The 10,126-nt window shown below is 35.1% G+C and overlaps 1 protein-coding gene across 3 annotated transcripts in view; it reads left to right on the forward strand.

Annotated features, from left to right (window-relative positions):
- The window catches only part of LOC137656674 (sodium- and chloride-dependent glycine transporter 1-like), a 124,764-nt gene extending 115,985 nt beyond the window's left edge, over nucleotides 1–8,779 (forward strand). For 2 of the 3 annotated variants that reach the window (XM_068390855.1, XM_068390856.1), the window contains exons 9-15: nucleotides 1,317–1,441; nucleotides 3,271–3,454; nucleotides 4,358–4,493; nucleotides 4,697–4,828; nucleotides 5,756–5,923; nucleotides 6,350–6,461; nucleotides 7,056–8,779. In XM_068390855.1, coding sequence (XP_068246956.1) covers nucleotides 1,317–1,441; nucleotides 3,271–3,454; nucleotides 4,358–4,493; nucleotides 4,697–4,828; nucleotides 5,756–5,923; nucleotides 6,350–6,461; nucleotides 7,056–7,081 — 883 coding nt within the window. In that variant the 3' untranslated portion in view covers nucleotides 7,082–8,779. The remainder of the gene's footprint in view (nucleotides 1–1,316; nucleotides 1,442–3,270; nucleotides 3,455–4,357; nucleotides 4,494–4,696; nucleotides 4,829–5,755; nucleotides 5,924–6,349; nucleotides 6,462–7,055) is intronic. The other variant, XM_068390857.1, reaches the window with a different exon arrangement.
- Nucleotides 8,780–10,126: the final 1,347 nt, after the last annotated feature.

Consider the following 10,126-nt stretch of genomic DNA (forward strand, 5'->3'; position numbering starts at 1 on the left):
TATTACATTTCTTATTCCTGATCTATATATTAATCTCTCTCACCGTCATTCAGTTGGTACGTTATGCATGTTACATAGAATTTTTCATAATTTTTACCATCCTTTGCATTCAGAATTTCCCAGACTGTACCATCCTGTAAATAGTACTAGGTATGCAATTGGTTCTAACAGTCTTGCCTTCTCATCATAAGGCTTAATACTACACAGTAATCTAGAAGTTTTGTTCCAGTTGTGACTATGTGGAATAGTCTTCCTATTCAGGCAGTGGAATCAGTGGAATTTCAGAAGTTGAATCTTGTAGCGAATGCTTTTTATGTTGAACAGGTTGAAATGAGTCTGTCATAATAGTTTATATACGTCATATCTATTTAACTCTGTTGCTGATCTTAAGACATTTATTTCATATTATTTACTCCTCAGTTCTCATACATAGTTTATTTATTTCCTTATTTCCTTTCCTCACTGGGAAATTCTTCCCTGTTGAAGCCCTTGTGCTCTATTGCATTTTTATATCATTTTTCTATCCATCGGAATGCTAATCCAACTAAAATATCTCTGAATGGACGGTGGTTGGACTGAAGGAAATAAGGTTTTGTAAGATTTGAAAAAATGTATATCCTAATAAATCATTAGAAATATTTTTTAAGATTTGTTTTTCTATATTTCTATTGTAGTATTTCAGAGTATCTTCCTTTTAATTCTAGGATTTTCAATTTTACGTATCTACAAGAAATTATTCAACATTTTTATGCTTTATAATTAACCTTTGCAAAATTAATTTCATGCTCTGCCTCTATTAAAGTTCAATGTTTCCAGAGAAATTTTCTGAAAAAACAATTACCAAAGACTTTATAGAATATTAAATGTCATCAAGGTAGTCAATAAATAGTTAGAACCCCAATTACTGCAACCTATTTCTTGATACTCTTTTACTGATAATGACTTGTGCAGAAATACAGAGGCCAATGACTTGCGCAGAAGTACAGAGGCTAATGACTTGAGCAGAAGTACAGAGGCCGATGACTTTTGCAGAAATACAGAGGCCAATGACTTGTGCAGAAGTACAGAGTCCAATGAGTTTTGCAGAAATACAGAGGCTAATGACTTGTGCAGAAGTACAGAGACCAGTGACTTGTGCAGAAGTACAGAGGCCGATGACTTTTGCAGAAATACAGAGGCTAATGACTTGTGCAGAAGTACAAAGGGCAATGACTTGAGCATAAGTACATAGGTTAATGACTTGTGCAGAAATACAGAGGCCAATCATTTGTGCAGAAATGCAGAGGGGTGCTGAATTAGATTTTATTTTTTGACAGAGATTCCTTTGTGGTGTCCATCGGAAACTGTCTGACGAGCTTCTTCGCTGGCTTCGTGATCTTTGGCATCATAGGATTCATGGCCCACGAGCTCGGTCTTCCCGTCGAAAAAGTTGCCGTTGATGGTAATGTGATCAATTTCCATGTTCTCAAGCATTTCTTTACGGGGTTTAAATATATTCCTGCGGGTAGCTGGGGAATGGAATACTCCATAAGTAAGCCTCATCTTAGTAACAGCTCGGAAATTATTGTTTAGATACTTGCCCTGCCATCCATTGCCCACTTGTGGTCCTTGAGGTGTTCCGAAGGTCATCATCTAGGTGTTAAGATTGAGGTTGAAACTCTTTTGGAATTTTTCAACCTCCATTCTATCATCCTGGCAGGTACTGTCTGTGAACCCCTTAAGCTGTGTAGAAATCATTCAAAGTTTCATAAATTCATTTATGGAGTTTCTAATCCCTTAAGAAACTGAGAGTTGCCTTGATATTATTCTTTAATAATTCCTTGGTCAATAGTTTCTTTCAATGAGAACTAAAAACATGATTTTTCAATTTCACCATTTCCAAAGATGCCCAACTCTCAGTGTCTAATAGCCTGCATGGAAATCTGGCTCACATGTTCTCAAATAAAATTCAGATTCCCTTAACAACTTTCAAGAGCAGAATTAATTGATAGTAGTATGTTGAGATCTCAGTCCTTCAGAAAAGACTACTGATTACTTGAATCGGATCACCCATTGACATGTGGGCCAGCTATCTCACTATCAGTCTCCACACTGTATGTGGTACAGTAAGTCAAGTAAAAAATACAAAAATACTTCATATCACTTCAGTCTATTACGTATCCACTACATGACCATTCGCTTTTAAAAGTAAAAAAAAAAAAAAAGAGTAAGAAATAAAAAAATCTTAGACCATTCCATAACAAATCAAAACCAAATTGCAAGACATTTCATATTTTGCTTGTAATGTTCTGAGAAATTATAGTCACCACAGTTGTACTTTTCTGACCAGTCACACCATCCACTCACTAATAAAGCACTCTTTAGACCCAAGCTTAATCTTACCTTTTGATTCCATTACCAGAAATCCAAAGGATAGATAGTTAATTCCTCATGCCCTATTGTAAGTAGCTCAACTGTTCCCACCCAAACACTGAGTTTATCTATTTCCATCGGCAAGGTATGTAGAAGTCCTTCCTGTCATAAAGGTTTAAAACATGCAACTATCATAACCGGCCATTGGCAGGTAATCGAGTTTGTGTTATGAGAAAGTATTGAATAAGGTAAGTGAGGTAAATATTTTTTTGTTGAACTGTAAGATTCTAACAGAAAGGTAAGTTTCTTACTGAAGGTATAATGAATAGTGCAAATCAGATGGTCAAGTGAAGTAACAGTCTTCTATTATCATCGAAGTGGTGTGTATTAACTATTGCAATGTTGTGTTCAAATTCTCTGTAAACATTCATATTTTCACCATTTTCAGTGAATATCTTTAGTGGCAGCTTATTTATTGCACTTAGTGCTGTTTCCAGGGAGGTGAGAGCCGCAGCAGCCGTTGTAAACATGCTTTGTAGGTAAGCTTGAGGTTGAAGATGAAGATTTGTAGAGCACTGCTGTCTGGACTGGTCATCCGTTGCTCTCGATGTCACAGGTATTTTTGGGAGTGACCCCCTGATAGGTTTGCTCTCGCACATTGACATACACACTTATACATAGTATCTTACACCTGATGTTTTCATCTCAAAACAGATCTATCATCATTTTTCCCCCCAATAGTCCGTAGGCAGATAAGGATCGCTGCCTTTGTGAGGCTATACCTATTCAACTATAAATCAATTTTCTTTCCTAATTCTTCCTTCTTCACTTCCATCGCATCACACCTATCACCAATAGGGCTTTTACAGTACCTCCACCACTAGTTCTCATGTGGAGTCATTCTTATGCACGTTCTAGGACCGGGCCTGGCGTTCATCGCTTACCCCGAGGCTGTGGCCCGCCTGCCTCTCTCGCCTGTGTGGTCCATCTTGTTCTTCGCCATGCTGCTGACTCTGGGTCTTGGCACGCAGTTTACTATCCTTACCACCATCATCACCACCATTACTGATGACTTCCCAGTCCTACGCGGCAAGAACTTCAAGTGAGTCAACCTGCCAAAAAGAAATCTGCATCGCCAACTTGACACCCACTTATATATCATAATTAACAATGTTTGTTGGGTGCGCACTCACATGTGGTATGTGACTTTACGTGTGACTAACCCTTCATTCATGACAGGGTATCAGTATTCGTCAGCAGCAACTGGCTAGAAGGCCTATATAATATTATTGTTATTATTATTACCATTTTTGATCTTATTACTGTATAATGTTACTCAATGATCATCATTTCTTTCCCCTGCACAAGCATCAAGTATGCAACTACTGCAGGAGACCAGAAATGTTGTCATGAACTCACTTTGTATACATTTTGCAGATCTTTGTTTTTACAAGGCAGTGGTTACCATAAGCTGATTGGAGCGTTATGCATCAGCCTGGCACTAGCGGCCAGTTGTTATAATAGATAGCTTTCCAACAGCCCAGTGGTAACCACTGCTAATGTGCCAATTCAGTGCATTTATTAATGATAACCTTCTACTCAGGAAAATTCACCCAAAGTTATTTCTATTGCCTCTGTCTGTCTCTCTGGCCTCATGATGGAAGACGTTTACTGAACGCTGAGTCAAAAGCTTGGTTCTGCCAATGATATGGATATTCAACATGACTGTCATTTTGATAATAATGTCATCATAATTTTTATTGTTATTATTATCATTATTAGTGTTATTATGATTATTATTATAGGGATTACTTAATACAAACTTATATTAATTCCTAAACTGCACTACTTTCATCCTGTAATTTCTGTAAAATTCAGTAACTTCACCGAGCATCTATGTGGCTAAAACTGAGCTGTGTCTTGTCATTGCAGTGTAGTTTCAGAACGAAACTGTCTAAGTTGTCACTATATGGCCAGAAATAATTCATTTTTAATGACACTACAGATGGGCCCTCTTAGCAGCCTGTCTGATCATGTATTGCGTAGGACTCTCAATGGCTACAAAAGGAGGCATGTTTGTCCTGCAGTTGATGGACTACTATTCCTCGACGTTCTCCGCTCTAATGGTCGGCATGGCAGAGGTGAGATGGTGTCAACTTGAAGCACAATTTCTCGTTCATTATCATACAGTTTCATTGGTGCATTTTTTGTCATCCATAACAATACTTCTTGCTCAATTGTCAACTGTTTTGTAGCTAGAGGAAAATGAAATGAGAAAAAACGTGTGCATTGTTATGCTTTTACCTTCTGCATCTGATGTATACATAATTATCCATTTTTCCAGGTTATGGTCGTCACCTGGATCTACGGAGTGGACAACTTTCTTGATGACATCAAAGTGATGATTGGGTTCTACCCTTACCCAAGAATTCTCTGGAAATATCTATGGAAGATTATTATGCCTTGTGTGGTTCTGGTTAGTATCTATACCCTTAATACTTACTTACTTACTTACGGGCTGTTTTTCTGGTCCTTTACGTCAGGGGAACCCTACTCTCTACAGGACCTCCACTGTCTTTTTATCACGTTGTTTCGAAAGCATTCAAGATTTCACAACACATATTGCTCGTTTGTTGTCAAATCTACGCTATCAAAGCACTTCGAGAACAAGAAAGTCTTCAGTTTCTTCTTCAGTCTTTTGAAAGGTTTTAGAATTATATGTTTTGGAAGATTTTTATCCAGATTAGTTTTCTGTGGGTAATGTCATTAAGGAATACCTAGTTCATACTAGTCAGTACCCAGTTGGGACCATTGTTAAATGTCAACAGTGTTTTGAACTTGAAGAAACTTCTTCTTTTACCTTATTTGAGGAGCCCTAGAAAAAGTCATATATCTATTTTTCTTTACAACAGCATAACCTTGTAAGCCCTAGTCAGTATTAGTAGATCATCCTATTACAAAATAGTAATTCAATCAATAACAAACTACATGATTTATCGACAACTAAGTACTAATTAACTTAATCACAAATTATTTGGGCATCTCATGCAATAAAAACCTTCATAATTTGCCCTTGTAATAAAAGATATAATTTATACAATAATAACCCCATAATTCAACCTTAAACAAATAACTATAGTCCATTTCTTTTAGCGATGCATATTTGCACCGACTCGCGGTGGTGCCCTTTTAGCTCGGAAAAGTTTCCTGATCGCTGATTGGTTAGAATTATCTTGTCCAACCAATCAGCGATCCGGAAACTTTTCCGAGGTAAAAGGGCACCGCTACGAGTCGGTGCAAATATGCATCGCTAAAAGAAATGGACTATAGTTCATAGTACCAAACTAAGTAATTTCCAAAGTAACATACTAAGAATAAAACATTAACGGTATGATCTTTTCAGACTATTCTGGCATTCACTTGGATTGACCTGAAACCAGCAAAGTATGGTGACTACAACTTCCCCCCGTGGGCTAACGTCATAGGGTGGATTCTTTCCTTCTCCTCCGTATCTCTTATTCCAATAGTAGCTATTTACAAGATCATAATGGAGAAGGGATCATTCGTAGAGGTAAGTTACTTTTCGTCAAATTTCTGTGCGATTAGATAGTTGAACGCTGAGCGTCATCTTAGCCAGATGACAGATACAGAATATACAGTCATTGCGTCTGGGCTCTACATAAGGAATTGGATAGTGTAGCAAATAATCTTATGGAAAGGATGAGCTTAGTTTAAAGATAATCAACAAAGGGTAGATAGCTTAACATTAAGTTTGAATTTTGTAAAATGAGAACATACAAAAAGTAGACATTTTTACATTGGGACTTTAAATCTGAAATAATTAATAATATGATACCAAAATTAGATAAAAAACAGATGACAAGTAATTTTCTAGGTGTGGAATTTGCCAATGAAAGACAATTGATACTTAAAAAAAGATTTAAGTTAAGTTTGACCTTAGTAAAGAGATGATTAATGTATCCTCTTCTTGTTACAGAGAGTTAGGAAGTTGTGCAAACCCCTTCCAGAATGGGCTCCTCCTCCAGAAGTAGCCATCAGACCTAATGATTCTTTTGGTGCCAAACCACTTCTCAAGGTCACTTCATTTGGTAAGAGAATTTTGAGGGCATTTGTTGGTTACAATATACTGTTTTTTTTTTTCTTTTTTTAAATTCTGTAGCTTCTCCCCATATAGGAGTACTATACACAGCATGCAAAAACCATGTGGGTGTTACTAGAAGTCCTCCACAGTTTTCTTCTAGCCTGATTGTCAGGTTTCTGCAGATTTAGATTGCTCCAACTATAACCTCAGGTTTCAGAACAAATAATTAAAGCTACTCCATGAAAAATCTAGAGATCTGAATTGATAGTATGGTTAAATTGAATGCTCTTCACTGTACAGTAGTTTTTACTTGTGCTTTTGACTTCAAATGTACAAATTTAATCCTATCCAGGAAAATTTATAGTATGTTATGCAGCAAGAGTTACTACCTAAGACTTAAAACTAGTACCTTTGCCTCTCTTTCATTATACAAATAGGGTCCTTCTCATGTAAACGAACATTATCTTAGATAAATCTTGCAATCTTTTAATGACTTGGGCATCTCTGTACTTAATTTTTGAAGAAAATTTTCCAATAAACCTTTCTCACTTGTAAGGACTTACAGTACTATAATCAAAAATAATTTTTCTTTTTCTTTCAGATGAAGATACCTCAAACAAAGTCTAATCAAAGACTCCAAGAGCAGGCTCTTCTTTTTTTCCAGTGTCTTCATTCCCTTTGCTGGCTGGAGGGTAAAGGCCAAACATGACAATTTGAAAGGAAAGATCCATGGGGTTGGTGATAGAGGAAAATGAATTCTTATAAGCACTTGTAAGACCTAGGAAGATTTCTTCGGTGTTCTTTTCCCTCCGGTGTTGCTACAGTCACTGTACACTGTTAAGAAATTGCGGTAAAAATGGTAAAAATCCTGGAATAAATGTTGCCAGGCATTTACCGTTTTAAAAACGGATATATTGACGTAAAGACTGATATTACAGTCACCAACCCTTAAAAGATAATAGCAAAGTAAGGTAAAGATTACTGTCGCCTGTATTTTACTGAAATACGGCTGAGAACTATATTTTTACGGAAAATTTCCTATTAAAATTACGGTTTTTTTTTTAACAGTGTAAGCCATTATAGCATTTGTAAACCACCCTTTACATAGCTACACTAACATTAGAGAATATCTGCAGACTATTAAGGGCAATACATAAACTGCAAACGATACCTATTACAGTTATATCAACTCCTGCAGATTCTTTGAGGCTACACAGTGTTTGTGAGCCGTACTTTCCTTGGCTCTCCGGAAGCATTTCCTAATATGTAAACACACTGATTAACCCTATCAAATTAGATACAGATCTGACCAGATTTTAGAGCATTGTGGTGAATTTGCTTTATAGTATTAAAGCCGTAGCTTATACTCTTAGTCAAATAACTGGGTTTTCTTTTTAAATTATACTTTACGACAAGAAGACTTTGTTATTATTAAGGGTTTTTTTAAAGTGGAGGAAAATATTTCCATACTCTGTGCAAGATTCTGCTTCTGGGGACAGAAGGGGTGCATAGTATTGTACAGTAGCGGAAACCTTTGCAGAATTTCAACCTTACAAATTAGTATATATCATGTAAATAAGATAGAAGAACCTATGTTATATATATATAAATATATATGCATTAAGTTTGTATAAGGCAGCATAAATCTTATCCACACTTAATGATATAAAGAGAGTACTGTATATGAGTTAAAAAAAAAATCCTTCATGATGTTTAGCCCAGAAATAGTTCATTTATCAACCTAATCTTGTACAATCTATTCTCATTCCCCCCTCAGACACACATACTATATTCTTAGTATTAGAAGATTATACGTACTGTGTAAGTACTGTATAAGTACTGTATAAGTGGAAACTATGAAATTGCACTACTATATTGATTAGTTCGTATAAATGGTAGTTCCTATTCAACGCCCAAGGATATGATGATAAAGTTTGGATGACATAGTTCATGCCAAGAGTAATCGTTGTTTCTGAAAGATGAATGAACTCTCTTTGTGTACCTGTACCAGATGTTGACAATAATGAATGATTGTATCTCGTAGCTTCCATAGAAGGAAAAAGGATTCTCTGGTGAAATTGTTTAAAAATAGATTAACGTAACTTTAAAGGTTATGTAACTATCTAAAAGAGACATTGAGAAATGTCGTTCTTGTGAATCATTTTAGGATTTATCAATTGAGTTAATAATTTTTATCAAATATTGTTGTTCATTTTCTTAGTTTTCATTGTTGAAATTTTGTTAGTTTTCAAATTGGTATCTGTTGTTTATATAATCACAGGTAGATGTGTGTATTTGCAAATATCTGCATACACTATATACAGTATATATATATATATATATATATATATATATATATATATATATATATATATATATATATATATATATATGTATATATATATATATATATATATATATATATATATATATATATATATATATATATATATATATATATATATATATATATACATACAACAACCTAAAATTGTTTCTAGTCCAGTGCAGGACGAAGGCCTCAGACATGTCAATGCATGGCTGGGGTTTGGCTAGTTTTGAACACCACGCTGGCCTGTGCTGATTGGTGATGGTGGGAGATTTTTCTTTGATCGCTCACCGCAAATAAGCCTAGTATAGGTGGCCCTGACTAGTACAGCTTTGCTGATCATGGCGATACGCAAACCCTTTCACCACGTTAATACACCCCCATTCAGAAAGGAATATATATATACTGTATATATATATATATATATATATATATATATATATATATATATATATATATATATATATATATATATTCGTGTCCTCTGCTACATATTATAAGGCAATTAATTATTTCTAACAGCCGGCATTCATGATTATCGTTCGGATAAAGTTAATAAAATTAATGGTTTTTCTCTTAGTCTGTAAGATATTATCACTTAACTGGAGTTTCTGTTATCTTGTAAATATTTGTTCAATTTCATCATTGTTTTTGACACTCATATGGTAACACTGAATGTACCAACAAGATTAATGTTTTCATTCAATTTTCCTGTTTTTTTTTTTTTTTAACCTTTTCAAAACGTATCTCTCTCTCTCTCTCTCTCTCTCTCTCTCTCTCTCTCTCTCTCTCTCTCTCTCTCTCTCTCTCTCTCTCTCTCTCTCTTCTTCTTTCTTCTTCTTCTTCTTCTTTTTACAATACATTCTTGTTTACTAATCACATTCGATATTCTCTCTCTCTCTCTCTCTCTCTCTCTCTCTCTCTCTCTCTCTCTCTCTCTCTCTCTCTCTCTCTCTCCCCTTCCTACAAAACCTTCCAAAAAACAGAAGAATATTTTCACCAATAATGAAGTCTTCCTAAACACAAATTGACAGACGTAAGGGACGATTTATTGTCATGAATTTACAACCATGTGTATTGTGATGCTGAAGTACATTCCAATACAAAAGTGCATTAAAGAATATTACTTGTTTTCTTTTCTTTTCTTTTTAGGTTTTGTGATCGTTTAGATATGTGTGTTTTTTTTGCTTTTGACATTAAGCTGGTTCTTCTAACCAGGGGTGGTTCCAGAGAAGGATAGCTGAACAGTCGTTGCTGCTATTTTCACATTTTAATTGCTGGATTGTGGATATATATATATATATATATATATATATATATATATATATATATATATATGTATG

The sequence above is a fragment of the Palaemon carinicauda genome, chromosome 17 (genome assembly GCF_036898095.1).
Source record: "Palaemon carinicauda isolate YSFRI2023 chromosome 17, ASM3689809v2, whole genome shotgun sequence".
Lineage (NCBI taxonomy): Eukaryota > Metazoa > Arthropoda > Malacostraca > Decapoda > Palaemonidae > Palaemon > Palaemon carinicauda.